Here is a 22,570-nt window from a genome sequence, read left to right on the forward strand (position 1 = left end):
CCTTGTTTTACAGTGAGCAAAACTAAAGGTGGGGGCAGGAGTCACTTCATTAACCACTGACCTAATCTCCAAGCAATTCACACCAGGCTTTCCTTATAATCCAGGACAGAGATGTGCACTCTAAGGATGGAACTCATCTAATCAAGCTCACAGCACTGTAAGAGGAGATAAACCATGTTGCAGACTCCACTGACAAAGCTGATTAGATCTCTGCTGACTCTAAAGGGAGACTGGTGATCACAAGATGTTTGTGTATCAGCTACCAATTCCCAAACATGAATTCCTCCCTTATAGACCAGTTGAGGCTGTGGTTTCATGACCAGCATCAGTGGATGCCAGTATACAGTCACACACTTTTCCCTGCCCCAATCACACGGTCCTGTGTGTCAGCTGTAGCAATCCTGCTGCCCTAGGTAAATAGGATTAACTTGCTGAACTGGCTGAAAGGCAATGAAGATGAAAAATAATTTGGTTTTTGGTTGCACTGGCAGACAAAGCTGATGCCCTCATGGCATCACATGCCCTAATTACTAGACCTGAGGCCTGGTTGGGAGAAGGAATATAATTTCTGAAAGGGACTTGCAGTGGCCCCTTTTGGCACCAGCTTTTAGCTGGACCAGCTCAACTTGAGAACAAAATGGCCTCTGTACAAGGCAGTTCAGAAAATTAATAGACGCAGTCACAGAACATAAACTTAACATGTCTATGTTTACTGCCTTGGGATATGATTTGACAAACATCAAATATAATTGATCCTGTAAAAGAGGCCTTCATGTCTCCATCCTTATGTGAAGGGCACATGTGGTGTCTGGGAAAAGCAGCAGTGTCCAGCAGGTCTCAGATTGGATCTGAGATTGCAAACTCTGGGATTGCAGCACATTCCAAGTCAAAGCATCAGTATTTATTGTGTAATAAAGGCAAATTCATCCACCTCAAGCTGACACAGTAAATATCCAATACATAAATGGTAAAATGATGAGTATGCTATTGTTCAGCCACTTGAGTGACTTTACATACTTTGTGTCAGGACAGAAGGCTGCATCTCTTGCCTGGTGTGTTGAGGCAGCAGGAGCAGTGTGTGGGTAGGTGAGCTGGCTGGGAACACCAGGAGTACCTGGGCTGCCAGGGAAGGTGAGCCTGAGGCTGCCCTCCAGACCTGCTGGCGCCAGGTCAGAGCAGGAGCCTGTCAAGGTGTGCTGCACAGGGGCCCGAGCATGCCCTGCACATCCTGTGCCACCACGCTCTTTGCCGTGCTGCAGGCAAGCCTGCCTCCCACAGCAGACACCATAGGATGTGCTGTATCCTGTGCTCATGGCTGCTCCAGGAAGCAACCTGGATATACACATATACAGAGCCAGGGGGATGGCTTCCTTTCCAATCTGCCTGGGGATCTTCCTCTTCTGCTGCCACGTTCTTACAGAGCCCAGCTCAGTCGCTGGGACTGAGGTCTTTGCACAGGGTGCCCTTGATGTCACTGATCTCCCAGGAGACACGGAGATAAAACCAGCATAGCTCCATTCCTCAGGGCAAAATGTGCCACCAAAGGGCACTGCTTCCTTGCAGCACTACATGGAGCACTGCATGCTCTGCAGCCTCCCACGACTCAGAGCTGCACTTGCTGAACTAGTTTTGAACTGCCTTTTCCAATGCCAGTACATGCACGTTTATGAGTTCCTACAGTATTAACTGTTCCTCTAGGGACTTACCTCAAAGGACCTGAGTGATCTGCTTCCAACAAGAGACCATCCAGAGATCCTTCACCAATGAAATCCAGCATCCTACCGTGACAGAGGAAATCCCTGCCCCCAGTTAACCAGCTCGGGCACCAGAAAGTACTGTGAGCTCTCTGGAAGGAGCTGATACTGTAAATAGGTGTAGCAGGCACCTCGGTGATTAGCACATATCTCTCTCAGTGTCTGTCCTCAGCAATTACCCATTGATTCGTTGATACTCATTACCATGTCTCCAAGAGAATTGGCTTGTTCTCATGTTCTTTCTAAAGATAATAAAAGGCAGAGCTTAACAGTATGATTTATTAAAAATGCCATACAAAGGACAATAATTTATTTCGGTAATAAATAAAAATGTTATGAACCGATCAGATGCAAAGACATTTTTTCATTCCAAAATTCCTTATTTACAGAATTTTCCCATCTCTGCTGAATCATTGTTGCTCTTTCCACCAGAGAGCCACACTGTGTGCAAAAGTGAGTAACCACAAGTTCTCCTGCCTTTTTTCCTTTAATGATTAATATGGTGGTGATTTTTCTAGTTGGATCCACTCAAGCACTGGCTGAATAAGGCATTAACTGTAATACCTTATCAGTATTAATTTCACAGCTGATTAGAGCAACTATTTTGCCTGCATACTCGTGGATTTTAGGAAAATACTATTTGTATCATAAGCAAACAAATTGGTAATCAAGGCAGCCAGGAAATGCTCTTTAATTCACCAAAAAAGGGCACACCTGTTCATTAGAAACAATTACAGATTGGCCACACAGTTAATTGTGCCCAAAGTTCTGGAGCAGTTACAGAATACTGAATGCCATTGAATCAAGTGAACAGCTTAAAAGTAAAAATGCAAAATAAAGGAAAGATCAAAACTGGACATAAGAGAGGCATATTTTAAAAATCAGCTGTTTCTTCATTAGGGAGGAAATGTTTTTAATCTGCTTTGCAATGTTCAGGAGAAGTATAGCAGATGATATATATAGCCTCAACTTGCCTGGAGTTCTGCCACCGACTTCCAAAAAGCCCAGATGTCACAGACACAGTAACCAGGTAGAAGAAGAAATCTCTTTATAGCACGAGGTGCCCTTCATTTCCTATCCCTGCCAATTACTGCTATAGTCTTTCTTCACATGTCACAAACAAAAGCATGTAAGCACATGCCTAACTTGCCTCTGTTCAAAGAAGGGCTTTTAATTAACTGCAAACACACGTTTATGTCCTTTCCTTGATAAAGCTGCTTTCCTGAATCAGTGCATGACAGAGAATCCAACCTAGAGCTGTGTGAACAGTAACACTCACTTTTCATTTGTGTGGTTTTTCATTACAAGGAACAACCTTTTTTTTGATGCAGGGAGCTGGACAGTGAGTACTTCTGTTGGCTTTGGTGTTGCCGACTGCATCTGATTTGAAGAAACCTTGTAAGGACAGCTACCAGAGAGAGAGAGACACTGCCTGTGAGAAACGCAGCCTAAAATGAGCACTGACAGCCTTGAAGTGGAACAGACAGATGGAGACATGTTTGCCACAGTCCCACAAGCCCTCATTAAAAGCCGACAGGTCTGATGACTGCACAGAAAGGGGAAGAGTTAGGTGTTAAAAGGAGGCAGTGTGCTCTGTAATATGTGACTGCACTCGTGGTTTATAGGCAGGGTTTCACCTTTTCCAAGTGGAAAGGCACAGAGTGATGAAGAGCCCTCCGGGGTGGAGATCTCTCCACTTGCAGCCCTGCGCAGAAATTCAAAGGGAAAAAGAGGTGACTTTATTTACTCAGCAAACATGCTGAGTAATAGCGAAATACCCAGCCAAAGTCCTGTTCTTCACACAGCTCTCGGCTGGCTCAGGAGAGCCCAGCAGGACCCGGTACAAAACGTTTCACTGCAGGACAGGTGACAAGCAGCAGCTCTCTGCTCAGGCCTGTCACCTGGCTCCCTGGCTCTGGGGGGAGGGAGCTGTGTGCCAGACATCCACAGCTACTTCTCCCCTCAGAACACAGAGCATTTATGGTAAGTAAACAGATTTTAGATGTGGGTCTTTCCACATCTGTGGACCGGAAGCTGAGCTGAGAAAGAATTCTTTGAGTCATGAACAATGCCTGGAAGCCTAAAAAAATCAAAAACCAAAAACAAAAAAACAACAAAAAATCCAGAGTCCTCCCTATTCTGAAGACAGAGTATTCTCCCTAAAAGCATAAGCAAGAACATTGTGTCTCCTGTAAAACACCATTTATGGTTTCATTAGGTACCTGTATTAGGCACTTTCCCATTAATCTTAAAATTGATGATGTTGCCAGATGGACAGCCCTAAGTTTAGGAACCATCCCTGTTCCTCTTGGCTGCTGGTGTATGCTAACACAATAGAAAAGCCTGGAAACTACAACGTACAGCCCACTGGTTTACAAGAAAGAGTGTGGGGAAGAGGTAGCAGTGTGAACTCCTGTGTGGTCCAGCTGCCGGTCCATGCCCGGCACGTCCGGCAGCAGGACTGGGCTGCAGGAACAGGGGATCATTCATCAAAGTCCCTGTGTTTGAAGCCTATGGAGACAACAGTGGCTGGGTCAAAACTATACGCCCAGCCTTATTCATCAGGGAGCACTGGAAGGCCTCAGGATCCATTTTTCTTCCCTGCCTGGGAAGAAACCACACCCTCCCATTCTCCTGGGGTATATGGTCCATGTCTTGTGGCTTTTGGCCCCAAGTAGAATTAAGCACTCAGCCTGGAATAGCAGGACAAAAAGCTGTCCCTGGACATGGCTAAGGTTCAACAAGACGCCATCCTGTAAGGGAAAGGCTGCAGAACACTGACCAGTGATATGGGTTATCCTTGAGCAGATCAGATCTCACAGTGAAGAGATGCTAAAAGGACCACAAATTAATCTGGATGTTGTTTGCATACCAAGAAAGAAGTCCAAAAAGCCCTAACTCTCCTCCTTTAATCAGGAAAGCTCTTGACACAGTTTATAATGAAGTTTTATTCATCAGGGTTCTACTGATATTGATATCCTGTTTATTTCTCTCAGGAGGGAACTGAGTACTTTTAATCAAGAAAACCTTGATGACACCCCAGTGGCAACCAGCTACAACCCAGCTTCACTAATTCCTGAAGCTGAGCCAATGAGAGACACCGAGTTTGTAGTCCTCCCTTCCTTCCTAGCTGAATTCCATTGGATTAATAGCAATCCCTGTAAAATGATGACCCACTTCACTGGCAGGAATTAAAAGAGGTTTGATCTGTACCAGTTTCTTTGACCCATATATCCTAAATTTGAGCAATTCTTCCTTGTTAACTAATGGCCTTGTGTGGGAGTGAGGACGACACAACACGTGATTGCCATTCAGCTTCCTGGTTATTTACTTCTTAGCAAGTGACGTTAGGGCATATGGGAAGCCAGGCAGGCAAGGAGAAGTTTACAGCAATCTAATTGCTGACTCTCTTTACAATGGTCAATAAAGAATTCTGTGTGGGCTGCTACCGCTAGGTCCGGCACACAGCACGCCGAGATTTTGGCACAAGGATAGTCTCACAGAAAACAGGGTTCAGGGTCACAGGTCAGCACGGCCAGCTCTGCCATGGGAGGAAGGTTAAGCAAGGTGAGGGGATGGCACACATGGGTAAGTCTGGTATCCAAGTGTGGGCGCAGGGGGAAAGCCTGTCCTGAATCACTGCTCTCAGTGTTTCTCAGTGATAATGCTTTCCTTGTGGACATGTGAGCATCTTCCATCATTTTACTGCCGAAAAGAAGTCAGGAACCTTCACACAGACCCTGAATCCAGACCCCTTTGGAATCCCCAAGTACAGGAGCAGCATTTTGCATTCTGGCAGGCCTTCCTTCTCAAGGCACCATTTCTCTTCCTGCCTCGATGGGCACAGCACGGCTACACCTCTACAGCTGCAGAGAGCTGGGGCTGCGGGCTCCTCTCCGTGTCCTGCTCCTGGAATATTCCTGCACGCTCTTTCTCTCGCTGCCGTGTTTGCTGGTTCCCTGGAACACAGTGGGCAAAGTAAGAGGTCAGCTCCGCCATTTTGTAACTTTGGCTATTTTTTTTTATTATTTTGTGGTTACGCTCTGTGATTTTTCTGGATGTCCCACAACACTTGGTATCCCTTTCCTGACAAGCACAACAAACCAAACAGTGTCCAGGGATTGACCTTTTACATATTTTCCATATGCATTTTAACATAGCATTTACATCTCTTTTTCTACATTATTATAAAACGATTATTATAAAATTTAATAATTATTATTTAATATTATAGCCATTATGAAATGATTATTTTATTAATGTTATTGTATGATACAGCCTTTCAAAACTCCAAGCAAAACTTCTCTTCCAGTTTTTTTTCGCCGCTCATCAGTTGTCATTGATCGCGTCCGCGCTTATCTTGCTGCCCTCAGTGGAAGAGGAGAAGAATTAAAGAATTAAGAGAAAAGTCGCAGAAAAAGCGCAGATCCCACCCGAACTCCCCGCTCGGGCGCGTGACGTCACAGCGCCCCTCACGCAGGCCCCGCCCCCGCGGCCCGCAGGGGGAGCCCCGCCCCCAGGCGCGCGCGGGGCCGGGGCCGTGTGAAGCGCACCTTTTGCACGAGTCCCGCTCGCCGCGGGCGGGGCCTGCGGGGGCGGGGCGGGAGGGGAAAGCCGGCGGGCTGAGCCAATGGGAGCCCGTTCTTCCCCGGCGCGTCACTCGTGGCCCCGCCCTTCAGGCGCGGGCGGGCGGAGCGGGGTGGCCGCGGCTCGCTGGGCGTTACCGGGCGGGGGCGGGGCCCTGCTGTCGCGAGGGCGCGCGGGCCAATGGCGAGCGGGGCCGGGCGCGGGGGCGGGAGGGCATGGCCGAGCGGGCGGGGCGCGGCGGCCAATGGGGCGCGGGCGGGGGCGGGGCCGAGGCGGCGCTCGGGTTCCGTGTGAAAAGAGTGAGGGGGCTCGGGTGCAAAGTTTGCTCGCCCGGCGCTTGCGGAGGGAGCGGCGGCGGCGGCGGCGCGGGGGGAGCGGAGCGCAGCGGCCGCCCGAGCGCTCGGGGCTCCGACCGCCCGCCGCGCTCCTCGCGCCCTCGCCGGGGCAGCCGCGATGTGCGGGGGGATGGCGGCGCAGGGTCCGGGCGGGCCGCGGTGCTGGCAGAACCGGCGGGCGCGGCTGGTGTGCATGCTGGCGCTCACCTTCCTGTTCTTCGTGGTGGAGGTGGCGGTGAGCCGCATCACGTCGTCGCTGGCCATGCTCTCCGACTCCTTCCACATGCTCTCCGACGTGATGGCCCTGGTCGTGGCGCTGGTGGCCGTGCGCTTCGCCCAGCGCACCCGCGCCACCAAGAAGAACACGTTCGGGTGGGTGCGGGCCGAGGTGATGGGCGCCCTCGTCAACGCCGTGTTCCTCACCGCCCTCTGCTTCACCATCCTGCTGGAGGCCATCGAGCGCTTCACGGAGCCCCACGAGATCCAGCAGCCGCTGGTGGTCATCGCCGTGGGGGTGGCGGGACTCATCATCAACCTGCTGGGGCTCTGCCTCTTCAACCACCACGGCGCCGGGGGCCACGGGCACGCCCACGGCTCCGGGCGCTCGAACGGCGGCCGGCAGCAGCACCCCCGCGGCGGCCCCAAGCCCGAGCAGCCGCCCGGGGACGTGGAGGCTGCGCTGCACCGCGAGGAGACCAGCACCTTGGTGGAGAACTGCAGCAGCTCCAACGGAGTCAGCCAGGAGAAGCTGGGTAAGCCCCGCGGGCCAGCGCCGCTGCCCCATCCACGCGTGGAGAAGCGGCAGGGGTCCTTTCCCCGAGTGGGGCGGTGGCCGTCCTGGTCGCACCTGGTGCGGGCTCTGTGAGCACCTCTGTCCCCACTCCTGGGAAAGAGGCGAGAAACTTTCTTAGCTGCTCTTGGGGCACATGGCTGTCGCGCCTCTTCCTCACGCCTTTCCTTCGGATGCCCTGAGCTGCATGTTTGTCCTGCAGACAGGTCAGAGTGTAAAAGAGAAGCAGTTTGCCCTGGGAAAAAAGTTGGTTCTGGGAAGGCACATGACAAGCGTTTCTTGCCTAGCGACACGGGCTGTCACAAGACGCTCTCCTAATGCCATCCGAACTGGCTGCACATCAAATGGAGCGCGGCTCAGTGCCTCGGTCCCGGCAGCTGGGTTGCTCCATTGGGTCAGTTATCAGCTTCTTGGGAAGCTGCTCTCCATCTAAACCAAACAAAATGAAGTCTATTCCACTGCAATAATGTTGTGCTTCTTCATAGCGTAGGTACTAATAGGAAGAAGTCTTGGAAATTGCCAGTCAGAACTGTGGATGCCGGAATGTGGAGCATGCTGGCGTCAGGGCACATGTGTGGTGTCTTGGAATAATATTTCTTTAGCTTTCTAAAGCATGCGCCTTCCCACTCACCTGCACACAGACATACATTTAAAATCTTCCCTTCCCAGTTGTGGTTAAACTGTTTCATGGGTAGGAACTTCTTGGGTTATTTTTTAGTGGATCCAGAAGCCTGGATAGTTCGTTTTGAAGCTGCTTGGTCAAAGCCAAGTATTGCATGCTAAGCAGAGTGAAAGGTGTGACTGCCAATTCCCTTTTCCTAGGGCATCCTTGTCACCAGAAGGAATGGACTTCGGGCTTTGAAACCAATTTCTCTCTTTCAGGGTGACATCTGCAGACCATTGTTTTAGCTTAAAGGGAACTTTACTTGATTGGAGTGAACTTCACTACAGTTTCAGGTTTTCTGTGGTCAGAGGTTCCAATACACACTTGAGAAACTTAGTTTCTGTTTCTCCAACTCCATGTTGGCTTTGGAAAGTTTTTCAAAAGGATAGGATAGTTCTTCTGAATGTACTGCACCATTTTCTTGACCATGTAATAAGCTCTTAATGTTGGTTTAGTTCCAGCAAAGGTGTCCCAATAATTAATCTCAAACGATGTAAAATTCTCTTAACCCTTGGTCTCGTGCATATCTTGGCTTGGGAATTATTCTTTAATGGTGAAAAGTTGTGCTTTTAGCCGAGTTTTGGACTAGTTAGAGCAAAAGGTTATAGCATGGATGAAAATGCATATTGTTGTGAGCTAACTTGTCTGGAATGTCTCATGGATGTGCTTCTGGCAATAACAAATAATTTGTTGTGGGTATTTAGGTGGTAATAGGGCATAATTTTGGTCACAGTGAAACTTTGAAATAAGTTTGTATTTCCTTCTGTGCCCTGTCATGATTATGTAATGGATGGAGCTATCCATAGTTTGCCTGTGGAAAAGTTACAGGTAAAGGTGATTGGAGGCTTGGGAGAAGATGTGAGATGCAGAGATGAAGACAGCGGTGGTCCTGTGCCTTTATTGGAAATGGCAGAGTGGGGTAGTCCTGATTTCCTAAGGTGGAAAAGTAGGCATTAGCCTTAGAGGCTAGTCCTGCACAGGCATTTCTGTGGATGCACTTCATGTAAAATAATTGGTTCATTGTTAGATTTCAATGAACCTATTTCAAATCGACATGTTTTAACCATTTGCCCTTAAAAAAAAGTTCAAGAGCTTTCTGGAACTATGTTTCCCATTACCCATCCTGTTATAGATAGCTGTACTGACATTTCAGATATCCATTCTTCCAAGTACTTGTTACAAAGTAGAGTGTTCCTCTTTCCTTGCTCTCATCATGGACCTTGAGATCTGAACACTGTAACCTGAGATATTTCCCTCTAATGTATTTACTTCTCTGGAAAGTTACAGATCCCATGTTCCATAACTCCCAGAGCTAGCGTGGAAAATGTAGCTGGAGCTTCAGGGCAGAAGCGTACTGGATGAGGTAATGAGCTGGGGCTTGGAACTCAGCCTTGGTAGGAGCCCACTCCCTCTTCAGAGAGGAGAGGACTTGTGTGCACTCTGCAATTGCAGAATTGCAGCCACAAGGCCAGAACAGCAGAAGCTGCACGTCTTATTAGCATGTTAATGTTTACAAAGCCCTGAACTCAATAACCTCAGAAGCAGTAAGAGCTCCTTGTTTCAGTTTGTCAGGCCAGGGGCCAGCGCCTGTTGCATTTCTTTAGCACTGGAAGTATCCAAAGAAGAACTTCTGAGTAAAAACAGGAGGTTAATCATGTACAGTTCTCTCCATTGTGAACACTGGGAGATGATTTTCTTTCAGAAAGGGTTCTTCTTTGTAACAATGTGTGTATTTATTCCTATATAGTTGGTTAGCTGTGTTGGAGTGGTAAATATTTGAGACAGTTGTTATAAAGGAGGGTACTAAAATGTTAATTTTTGCACAGTCCATGGCATATGACTTTGGACATCACAAGCTGTATATCACTCAACATCTAGATGTCTCTTGCGTTAAAAATATAATTTTACTATTTATTTATTTATTCTGAAATATAAATAACAGTAGTTCATATCCTCAGACAGTTTCAATGATAACTTACACTGCCCTAGAGTCAGTTCTGCTGGTAAATTCTGCTTTTTAGACCTAAAATTTCAGCTGATTGTATCTCACAGTCCTGCTAACTCCATGCACCATCTTGGAAGAACTTCCTTTTCCTTTAATTCAGAAGCCTTTTGAAAAGGCACTGGCAAACCTGTAAAGAAGCTGCTACGCAGCTGTATTCATACAACTTTTGAGCTTCTAGCTTCAAATTTTAATATGAAACAGCAATGCAGTCCTGTGGTTAAAGATGGATTTTAACAATGTGATCAATCTATTGGTGTTTCAAAAGAAGGAACTAACTGAGCTACTTAAACCAGCTTTTTTAACATATCCTCTGTAGTTCTGCATTTTGGTTAAGAAACAAGCAGTGAATAGGCAAATGGTTAAACAGCTGGAAAAGGTGAAAGTAATGTTTCAGTAGAGTAAGTTAAAACGTGATCATCTTCATTCTTTGCCACTCTACATCTTTAATCTCCATGTAGAAACAGTTGCCTTCTAGATTATTTAGATCACTTATTGGGAAAATGGAATTTTCCTCAGCCAGAGATGATGTTGCTAAGTGTGTGGGTTGAGTTGCTTTTTGGTTTCATACTCAGTGTGCCATGCTTACCATTGGATATGATTTTTATAAGGAGATACAGTAACATGTTGTATTATAGCTCATGCCTAATTGTTTTATTATTTTCTTGTCAGGTGATACGAAAGATGACATGAGTGACGTACAAGTGAATGGGAATGCTGGCCATTATCCTCTGGATGAAGAGGAAGTTGAAGAAGACTCTAGTGCACAGCTTAACATGCGTGGAGTTTTTCTGCATGTTTTTGGAGATGCCTTAGGTTCAGTAATTGTGGTAGTGAATGCCTTGCTCTTTTATGGCTTCTGGAATCCATGCCCTGAAGATGGGCCTTGCTTTAATCCATGTATCGATGATCATTGCATGGAAAATGCTACTTTAGCCCGAGCACTTTTCAGAGCTAACAAATCTGAGCAAGAGAGCATTACGGTGGCTGGTCCCTGCTGGCTGTTATATTTAGATCCTGTTCTCTGTTTGATTATGGTCTGTATACTCCTTTACACAACTTACCCGTTACTTAGGGAGTCAGCCCTCATCCTTCTACAGACTGTTCCCAAACAAATAGACGTCCATTCTTTGAACTCAAAGTTACGTACCCTCGAAGGAGTCGAAGCAATCCATGAATTACACATTTGGCAGCTAGCAGGCAGTAGGATCATTGGCACTGCTCACATCAAGTGTCCTGACCCTTCCACCTACATGATGGTGGCCAAGCGCATCAAAGAGATCTTTCACGATGAAGGGATTCATGCAACCACCATCCAGCCTGAGTTTGCCAGCGTTGGCTCTGAGTCAGGGAGAGGGAAATGCGAGTTGCCTTGCAGGACTCAGTGTGCTTTGAAGCAGTGTTGCGGAGCAGGAGAAGATAGTACTGCAAAGAAGACAGAAAAATCCTCGTCACTTAGTATTTCTTGTTCAGAAGTTGTCATTGAATTTCCGAAAACGAGGAGGACTAAGTCGGAGAGCATCCCTTCAGTGAAGCTGGAGGCCAACACCGATCAGAACGAGCAGTTTGAGTCATCTTTGTAACTCCCTGAAGGGTGCTACCTGAGTTGTGGAGACTTTGTCAACAGCTGTGTTGCAAGAGGAAGAGACGGACGTTTGAGATGCAATTTTGCCAAATAGTGTAATTGCTGAAGTCCTTGTTCTTGTCATATTGCTAAATATAGAATGCTTGTTTTAAAGAATATGTCACTGTCATGATACAATGTGTTTGTGTTGACTTTGTTTGACTGAGACAGACAGTGCACCCATGCTGTAACACTTCAGAAAACCAGTTTCAACATTTCAGCAGAGACACTTCTTGCTGTGCTTCAAATTAAGATACTTTTTTCCAGTGAAAAGGTATTTGAGGGATAAGCATGTAGGAACTCAATTTGTGTTACAGATTTCTTGGACCTACTTTTTCATTTAATATTTGATTTGTAGATATCTTAATATATTGTTTATTTAGAAGCCCTAAGAAAACCAAAGTTCATAGAACATTTAAAAAAATATATACTAAAAACTGGAAACCACTTTGCAGTTTCATGTATTTTTCCTAAAGCTGTGTGATAATAATAAAAAATGTGAAGACATTTCTAATGAACTGATCGCACAGCATATTTTAAAGACAACATGGTGTGATTGTCAGAAATTGTCTCCTTCTGTAAGGTAGTGAGGTAATTGAAAACAACAGATGTGAAAGGGTTTTTTTCCTGTCAGAATGGCAGTTCAAGACATGAGACTGGTCAATGAAGTTATACTTCATACACATAAATGTACAAAGACTTGTACATTTTATGGATTTTCTGTTTTTTTTCCCTTACTTCCAAGTTGGGTCTGGTCATGAAAGTCTTTGAGGTTTAAAGAACCCTCAACTCAGCAGTGCTATGAATAAATATTTAGCGAATGCTGAGTTTACTAAGATAAAACAATTAGTTCTGCCAATAAGTGCACTGTTGGGGAAGATCTGCCAAGCACCAACTCCTGCTTTCAAGCATAGACAGCAGCTCCCCAACAAGTAATATAAGGGTGCATTTTGCTTCTAGCTGAGTATATCTGTAAATGCTTGCAGTGATTTCAGTCCTGGTCCCCCACTGTGTCCTCAGGAGCCCTCCACTGACTTTTGAGGAAGTGGTGTAGGGACTAAGATTTCATTCACTGTATTTCACACTTTGAGATGTTTATGTATCACATGATTTCACTTACTTGGTATCTGAATCTATGGTTTAAAACCTTGACTGAGTTAATTGACAACTGGCTCTAAAGAAACTGTTACAGTGTGCTGCCAGCTTACACTTTAGGAAAGGAGAAACTGCTCTGTGGACTCCATGAGTTTGGCAGAGATGAGAAGAGAGTTGAAAGATAAAACATGCAAGAAATCTAATCTAAAACCCTGGCCCTTTTGACCCACTCTCACGTTATGTACGGGATCTAATGTCTTGTGATTAACGGATTGCTCCTGTGTGCAAAACTGGAAAACAACTCAGATCTTCCATTCTTTGCTCTATGACTCTGGACATGATAAACACTTTGCCTCGGTTTCCCTATCTTCAAATGGGGATAATACCTACCTCACAGGGGTGTTGTGAGGCTTAACTATTGTGTGAAGAGTTCTGAGATCTGTTACTGGAAGGCACTGGAAAGAGGATAAGATACTAGATTACCTGGCATTTACTACTTCTACAAATGTATTGCAATATGTAGGCACAACCAGAGGGAATTGAGGATAGTTTTGGCCTTATGAAATTCTTTGATGCTGTGGTTTTCAGGTTTTTAACAGTATTTAAATATAGATTTTTTTAAAAAGAATGTTTTGTTAGTGAAGGGAATGTAGCTTTGCCTCCAGATACAGAACACCTCCCTAGTTTGCATTTCTAATTTGTGTCTTGCATCATAATTGCTCTTAAATAGTACAAAAAATAGTCCTGCTGCTTGGATTGGCCCAAGTCATGTCAGTGGTCTTACCCAAGCTCTCAGCAGAGCATTGCAGTCAACTCTTGATTGTCCATGGGTGGATTACCAGTGTTGTGCATTACCTGTGCAGTCTGCAGAGCCAAGTCCAGCCCCCGTCTCACTCCGCACTCTGGCCAGGCGCTGGGTGCCAAAGCATGGGAAAGGTGGAGGTGCTGGCTCCACTTCCAGGGAGCCCATCACAGGCCACATTGCCAGGGTGCAGCACAGCACTGCCTGAGGGTTTTGCCCCTTGGCTGCTCAGATGCATCTGCAGGAAGCTGTGGGCTGTGGATGGGTGGGCTCGGCTTTGTGCTGGCTTGGGATGTTGGTGCTTTGCAGCCACCAGCATTGCTCACCTTCTTCTGTGTTTATGCTTGTTGTATAGTCTCACAAACTAACTTAAATATGTTAATATAGTATTTATATATGTTTTGTTTTTTCTGAATTATCTGAACTCTTTTTTCTGTTACCTGTATATGATCTAGAGTTGACTGTTAAAATGAGATCTTGTATGAGACTACGTTTGCCGAGTATGCTACCACTGCTATTATACTACAGAGTATTAACCAAGTAAATTTTGAAATGAACAAAGTACTTTTTTTTATGTGTATCCTTGCTTTCTATGGTAAACTTTCACTAATTATTTTAATCACTAGTTTAAAATTCGTCTCAGTCATTAGCATGAATTGTTGAGGTTCTGCCGTATATCACTAACGCACCACAGAACTACTGTTCTTTAGTTTATTTTAAAAAATACTAACAAATCAAACCATGGTAGCACTGCGAAGTCTGACTTCTGTCCTGTTGCTCTTATAAAAATAGGGCAGCTAGTAAGTCATAACAGTTACCATTGTTGGTTAATAGTCTCAGTAGATGCATCTGAATAGAGGGAGTTGTAGTCACTAATTCCATTTTAAAGTATTTAATTTTTTTTTGTCAGAAGTCATATTTTTCTATTTCTGTGTCCATTGCAGGCAATGGCTAGCTAAAAAGACAAAAAGCTCTCCCCCTCGTTATTTTAAGTACCAGGACAGGATGCAGAGGTGATATGATGGTGGTGATGATGATGGGGGGAAAAGGGGAAGTTGCATGGCCTCTCCGTCATGCGCCCTGTTGCACGTGCAGCACCAGCTGGTGTTACTAGGGCCCTTTAGTCTCCTTAGCCCTTGATGGTAATGTCCCTGAAAGCACAAAGTGAGGTCAAGGTGGTGGCTGTGCAGCAGCAGGAACACAGTTTCTCCATTCTGGCTGCAGGAGACCTGACTGTAGCCTGCTAGCTTGTGAAATAGCTTCATTTTTTTGAAATGTCTGGGGTTATACAGACTTGATTTGTTCAGAAGATCGTAGTTTAAGAATACTGAGAGCATTCAAAAAGCACTGCACAGTCTCTATTTTTTTTTCCACAAAGCATGAAACTAGTGAAACTCATGTAAATGAACACTGCAGTGGTGGGGAGCTAATTGTATTGTGTATCACATTCCTGAATTTTTAAAATAAAAACAATTATGGAACACTCATTTTAAGGAAGAATTAAGTTTGTACTTCAGTGTCTAAATTGTTTAGGCTTCTGATTAAATGTGTCAGAGATGTACCGAACATCACTGGATGAAATATTTACCCTTACTACATGTCTCATCCAGGAACATGCTATTTTAGAATCACTTCCTAGATTATATCTGCACCTGAGATGCAGTGCAGAACTGATACTGATTCAGACACCCAGTGGGCTAGCCACAGTACCATCAGTCTTCCTTTTAGCAGAGTAAATTGTTTCTGTGGAACCCCTAATAATTGTAGCTCAATTACTTTCAACACCCAGTGTGGGCTTTGGTAATATCTGTAGTTGCCACATCGCAGTGTGCGGTACGGACATACACAGAGTTATGTAAAAGAACCAGCTCCAACTTGTGACTCCCCAAAAGTCATGGCAAGGCCTCAGTCCTGAAAATTTCTGTATTCTTAAATAGTTTCATCGGGCTGACGAGTACTTACTTGCACGCCAGGAATTATTTGTGGGAGCGAGTCCAAAGCTTCTGCCGGTGTAGCCTGGCTTTTAAAGAAAAAAGTACCTAGATCTTATGGTTGTATTAAAATCAGGACTGCTGTGGTGTTTCTAAATTTGCTGTAGAAATACTGTCAGTTTGGTATAATTCCAGGATTTATTCCTTTTCCCCGTTCTCCAAAAAGAGAGGGAAAAAAGCCCACTGAGTGTCCTGAGACTTGTTAATAGGTTTAGCTAAACTGATGTTGCTGTTAGCTTCTGAAGTCAGGCCATCTGAATTTATTGAACACTGCCTGGTGGAGTTTGGGGAGGAGGGATAAAGATTCTTGCCATTCTCCTTCCCCTGCCCCCTGCTTTGACTGCGCTTTCTAATCTCTTCAGCTATGGAGAGACCGGGGGGATGGAGGGGGTGAATTTTGTAACTAGATGTTCCAAGTTCCACATGCAGGGAATGGGGAATACTGCTAACTATATTTAAAAGCATATAAATATGCTCTGACTATTTTAGTTCCATAGCATAGCATCAGTTACACCCTTTTTAGGTATGCATTTAAGTGGTTCTGGTCCACAGTATCTTTGGCTTTTCTCTTCTCTGCTAGACAGAAAGAGGTGGATGCTCCATTTGCCTGAGCTAAAGCCAGAGTTGACAATTTTCCAAATCAAACGTAGCTTTGCTGATAACAGAAGGTCTGATTATTCCTTGTGACCTTTGCTTTGTGTGGTTAGCTGCCTGTGAGGTACAGCACCATGTTTTAGCAGGCTCACATTTATATTTTTTTGCACTCACCGTGTTGTCTAAGTAGTTGAAAAGCAAAACCACAAAGCTGAAAAATATCTTTCATCTGTATGTCTCCAAAAAGCACATGGGATTAATTTGGCTTCTTTTTTTTTTCATGTCCTGGATTCTGTTTCTGAACAATGTTAAAATATAATTAGCTTGTTCATTGATGATATTTCTTTTTGCCTTCTTTTAAAATAAAGATTTTTTTTCTTTCTTTTTTTCTTTTTCTTTTTTTTTTTCTTTTTGTTTTTTGGGTTTTTTGGATTTTTTGGGATTTTTTGTTTTGTTTTTTTTAAGTATTGAAGTGCTGAGAAAACAAATGGAGCTCTTGACTATCAAATAGTTTTAGTTGGATTTTATTTCTCAGATCAGCTCCCAGGAAGGAATCTAACTAGTAGAAATCACCATCTCCCAGAATATCAAAAAAAAGATGAAAAGAACTCAAATAGAGGAGGTGGAGGTTAGTAAATGGGTTTTACACTCCTGGCCTCCAACTCTCTGGGTTTAAGGTGCAATTAAAGTAGTTGCTCAGTTCTAGTATTGTGAAGAGTTAATTATGCAAAAGACATTTTTTTTTATCTCAAAGGAAAACAGCTTTTGAAAATAATAAAATCTTTTTGACCTGTTAATTGGTCGTGCTTAAATATCTGACATAAGGGTCAATGAGGTAGGGTTCCTAATACGACTCTATACTGTTCTTTCAATGTCTTTGGGAGAAAACTGCTTTAGAGCAGAAGATGCTTTGGTGCTTTTTGCCTTCATTTGTTGTAAATTCAGAAACACTGCAGTTTGCAGAGTTTTTTTGGGAGAAGAGGACTGACTGCAGCTGCCAGCGCTAGTACTGAGAAGGGCAGGATGGTGACCGATACCTGCCTTAGCTGTTAATATAAATTTTCAGTGATTAGTTCATTTTGGAGCTCTGCATAGCTCCAGTTCTGCTTCAAGAGGGAAAAGCGATTCCACATCATTAGTTATATGTGCAGGAGGGTGTTTGCTTGTGCTGTAAGCACTGCATGTGAGCTTGAGCTTTGCCATTTTCCAGAGTAGTTCCTACCTCTTCATGAAAAGATGTGATTTGAACTTACTATGAACATCCTTCATGAGACATGCTGGTGTGGGAATTTTAAATTAGCAGGAAGGGAAGCTTCAGGTCTATACCTTTGCTACCTTCTCCCATGTCATTCCTAGACCTCCTACCCCAGATAGTTGCCTGACCACAAGAACCAGATCCAGCTCCCAGAACTCCTTGATGCTTTTTCATTGGAGGAGCTAAAGCCACCGGAGAACGGTGGGATGGTCCAGGCAGACATGCACTTTCAGCAGCACCTTCTCAGGCTGATCTGTGCTAGCATCCCAATCCTGGCAGGAAGGAAAGCCTTGCCACTGAACTTTGGCTAGCATTTATATATATATTTGTGGTTTGGTTTATCCTTTCTTTTTTTTTTTTTTTTTTAACAATCAACACAAACCTTAAAGTATTGCTGAGACCAAATGGCAATCCCCATCCCCCATCACCCAAGCTCTGTTTCTAGTTACAGCATTGGTCGGCTTCCCAGCGTTTCCCTCCTGCACCAGCTCCTGCAGCTAAGAATAGCCCTGGTGATGCTGTGGAACAGGATGTGCAACCTGCTGGGCTTCCTGCATTTGTACTCGTGTTGCTGGCCTGGGCTGAAGCCTGTCCTCATCTTTCCCTGGACTCACTAGGTGAATTTGTTAGATTTAATTTCTTGGATTAGGTTTGCTGTGGGTTGGCCCACACTTGTTCCAGTTGCATTCTGTGCTATAGGCAACTGCATTCTGCAGTATAGGCAAGACCTCAGCCGAGGGAGATATTTAATCTTCGGTGCTTCAGACTGTGTCTGCTGAGTGTAAGTGGATGCTGCTGGCCTGCTGCAGACCTGGATTCAAGCTTCACTGCTTGGTTTGATGTTACCGTGTGATCCCTGCAGCTGAGGGTGCAGCGAGTACAGCACAGCGAGTCTGCAGGTAACTGGGTCACTGCTGCTTACCTGAGCTAGGTGCTCATACCCTAGTTCAGGAGTGAACAACACTCCCACAGATAAATGCTGCACATATTGCTATACCCTCAAGATTTTTTCATTAGGCAGCACTGACTGGAGACTCAGCCCATTGTTTTATCCTGTGCTGCCTTGGGCTCTCCCCCAGTCAGTTGCAGACAAGCATGTTTTTCCTTGAGAAAGGGATTGTGTGAATTAGCAAAATGTGGGTGATGATTTTCACTTCTATCTTTGTGGGCATGTGGGAAGGTTCTGACCCAAATGGATGGGGTTGATTCTGCATGCTTCCAGCTGAGTGTCAGGAGGGGTTGGGCTTAAGTACCAGGTAAAATCTAGGCTCAAGTACTTTGTCCTAAATATCCATGCTGGTAGAGGTCTTAGACTTCTGTGTCATGCTAGTTTGAAGTGATTTTCTCTTCACATTGGCTGTTCAAAGAGAAAAAGGGAAAGAACTGTGTTTGATTATCACAAGAATTATTACCCAGCCCTGGTAGGTGTGTTTCCAGTTTGTTGAAAACCTCCCTGCATGCAGCAGCAGCAGCACAGTAGAGACACTGACGAGTTAGTCGGCAAGTTATTGCTAAAAAGGAGGTGTTTGGTACATATGCTTGAGCTTGGAAGTGGAATGACACTTGGCACCGTAATGTCCCAGTTATCTTTTTCTGAAGGAGTGGGAAAACTGCAGAACTAAATATTGAGTCAAGCTGCGTGGGCAGAGCTCCTGTCTCAGAGCTGTGCTGATGTCACAGCTGCAGCGTGACATCATGGGCCGTATGTGAAAAGCCCAGAGCATCACCCAAGCTCTATGTCTTACTGAAAACCTCAGTAACATTTATTGAAAACTTGCATGTTTTTTTTTTCCCCTTTTCCCATTTCCTTAACACTGAGGAGTGTAGCCACACAGCTAAGGGGAGAGTGTGTAGCTCAGCTGCCTTGCAACACTGTGTGCTGCTCTGAAAAAAAAGGTGCCATTGAACCCAGGGTTCGAAGGCCACTGCACTTGGTGTGCCCTTTCTAAAAGTATCTACAAAAACAAGGTAATGTCAAAACATTTCTCTACTGAAAGCTGGGGAGGTACTCAAGACTACAGCTTCTGCAGTAGCCTTCTGTGATTCTCTTCTTTGCTGTCTTCTTCCCAGAGACTTATCCGAGTTACTATTACTGCATGTGCATGCAATAATTAACGTGGCTTGGAAAACAGTAGGGCAGACACTGGAGTCCTTTAGATTTATTCTTTAAGAATAGAAAATCTGATCCACAAGATTTTTGCCAAAACTTCTTTCGTCTCTGCTAGTATCAAAAAGCAGGTCACTTCTCCTGTGGTGGTTACTCTGCTTAGTAGGAAGCAAATGAAATTATGGCATCAGTGGAGAAAGATGAGCAATGGATTCTGTATGGTTTTTGATTTTGGAGTGGTTATATTTTCCCCCTCCTGCGGTTGCTTTAATGAGGGTAATGGTTTTCTTTGTTTTTTCTCTATAGCTCTGCAGTGCTTAACAGCTTGTTACTGAGGGACCTACACTTGAGTCCACGGAAATCCAAGTTAGTGAAAGACATGGAAAAACATGTTTAAACAGATCACAGCTGAAGGTGAGACCTTATTCTTTCTGAGACAGAAGGTAGCCAGCACAGCCTCAGCTGTTCCATCAGGAAAGGTTAACGTGAAGTACCAAGCTTAACTCACTTCTAGAGAAATGGTGTAGAAAATCAGGTAACAGCAGTTTAGTTTCACACCCGAGCATATGAGAAGTAACCTCTCTCTGCAGGAGACTGCAGCTTGGGAAAAAGAATGTCTTTGCTTGGGGGTTTGTTGCTGGCAGTGGCCACAATCCTGATAGAGCAGTGTTTCTCCAAATGACTTAAGGTAAAGTGAAATACAGAGGGCTCTTATGCAACATGATAGTTCCCCTTTCAAAACAGTGGTTTGGAGAGAAAAAAACATTGGTCTGGGCTAGGACAAAAATTAAACAAGATAAACTGGATGGACTGCTGTGATCTTTCCCTTCCCCTTTATCTCTAAACCTTAACCTTACACTGCAAATTTGAGGTTAATGCACTGCAGTGTGTCTGCAACTGCTGAAACCAGCTGTCTTTTAATATATCTTACTTATTTTGATGATGATGAAGGTCTGAAATTTTCTCTAGGTAACATAAGTATTGATATGCTTTTAAAGTTCAAATGCAAGTATTTTTTTAATTTTACTAAGGATATTTTCAAATTAAATAATTAATTCTTCTGATAAAATATTTAATGAATTATTTACTTAGTCTGCATCCTTGTTTCTAATCCACATAACATAGAAATATATGTTTGAAATAAATTTTTAAAAAACTGTCCAATTTTTGCTAACATGTTATTTTTCTTGAATATCAGCTAAAAAGAGAGGAAGTGTCAGTTCATAAAATGTGGAGCTAACCACACGATTTTGGTAGCAGGTCACTCACCACTAACAAGTACTTCAGCACTTTGCAGAGCTCTGAGTAGCTGTAGAATGTGCTGTGGAAACAGGGACCACAGCAATAAATTAGGGTGGAAAAACGTTTGCTTGAACTTCACTATGAAGACGCTGCTTTAGTGATACAGAAGAAAATGCATCTGTTCCTAAGTTGCATTTTGGCTTGTACTATACATAGCATTCTGAAAAACTAACCCTTCAAGATACTGGTGATGTGATGGTGACTATTCCATAAATATCATAAATTAGATCCTGTCCTATGCACTGATTTATCCAGCCAGTTAAAGTATAGTAGGGGAGGAGTGGAAAGTATGATAGATGCAATTCTGGACTGTACATCATTCACCTACTCCTTCCAGTACATGTGATCCTTCTTTTAAATAATGTGAGAGTTTGTTGGGGGTTTTACCCAAATATGACCATCCTACTTTTCAAACAACTTGGTTCTGACAGAAACTTTGTTCTGATTCTTTTTGAAGGGGGATGTCTTAAGTGAGTTGGCTTCAGGGTACAATGACAATGTGACATTGCCTTCAGGTGCCATGTGCTGGGCAGTGGCACTGTGTTTTCCTGTGCTCAGTAGGAGTGCAAGACTCTGAAACAAGCTAAGCTGGATGGAGGCTATTAAAGACCTGGAAATGTGGAAGAAAGTGCTGAAGATAAGGCTGGATTAATTTTCAACACTTTAAGCCTTTGTTAGGAAAAGTTGGGCTCTTGCGTTTTGGTGGTTTGTGGTTTTTTTAAAATTTGGTTTGGTTTTTTGTTTGTTTTGTTTTTTGGTTAATTTTTTTTTCTTTCTGCATCTTTGACTAACACTAAACAGAGCCACTCATATGTAGAGGAGGAAAACTTACTATTAATTGAAATTTCACCGAGGTGCGTTTTGGTATGTCCAAGATGTTTACTAAGTAAATTGAATAGGATGGTAATGATTGTTACAGGACCCCTTACAACATGTTTTCCATCTCACTTTTCATCTCTGATAAGTAGATTATGAATATAAGAGCCTGTCTTGTAGTGGGAACTCTTAACAGGTGAAAAGTGCTCTCTTTTCATAATACATGCAGGGCTCTGGCCTCTGTCATGCTCTTCATCCCTCAAACTCTGCTAGATAGTGCTTAGAGAAATACAAAGTTCTTGCTGAGACTCGAAAATGTGACCATGGTAGAAGCTGTGGTTCTCTGAGGGGTTTCATTTATCTCCATATGGACTTCATTTTCTCCCAAAAGTTAAAATTTCAGTTTAAGGATGACCTTGGAAATAGAGGTGGGGGGTGGGTTGTACAACTCTCAAGAAGCATTCAGCAGGACTATAGCTGTGCTAAGGAAAGAAGGCATCCTCTCTTGAACTGAACTGCAAACTGACCCAAGCTGAGGAATGGAAAACCAACAGTCTTCCTCAGAGAGGTCTGGATTGCTCCTGGCTGGTCCTGGCTGTGCTGCACTCATTTTAGGGCCACAGCACAGGGGAGAAGTGAGGGTATGACTGCCATGAGCTGCAGTTACCTGCAGGCCAGGTAATCTGTGCTCTGAGCACCTCCTGTCATAGAACACCCATGTACCAACAAATGCATGCACAGCACTGCCCCTCAATGTTTGAAACGTCCCCTGTCTCTATAGGAAAGGCCTCCACATGCAGAGCATGAGTAAAGGGAGCAATGGCTGGTGGAAATGGCACCACCAGTGGTGTG

General features: G+C 44.3%; 1 protein-coding gene across 1 annotated transcript; it reads left to right on the forward strand.

Annotated features, from left to right (window-relative positions):
• The first annotated feature begins 6,772 nt into the window (after positions 1–6,772).
• On the forward strand, positions 6,773–15,140 carry SLC30A1 (solute carrier family 30 member 1). Its single transcript, XM_033056080.2, has 2 exons — positions 6,773–7,428; positions 10,805–15,140. Exons 1-2 carry the CDS (start codon positions 6,795–6,797, stop codon positions 11,713–11,715), a joined length of 1,545 nt encoding a protein of 514 aa, XP_032911971.1. The 5' UTR covers positions 6,773–6,794; the 3' UTR covers positions 11,716–15,140.
• The last annotated feature ends 7,430 nt before the right edge of the window (positions 15,141–22,570 follow it).

Source organism: Catharus ustulatus, chromosome 3, assembly GCF_009819885.2.
Source record: "Catharus ustulatus isolate bCatUst1 chromosome 3, bCatUst1.pri.v2, whole genome shotgun sequence".
NCBI lineage: Eukaryota > Metazoa > Chordata > Aves > Passeriformes > Turdidae > Catharus > Catharus ustulatus.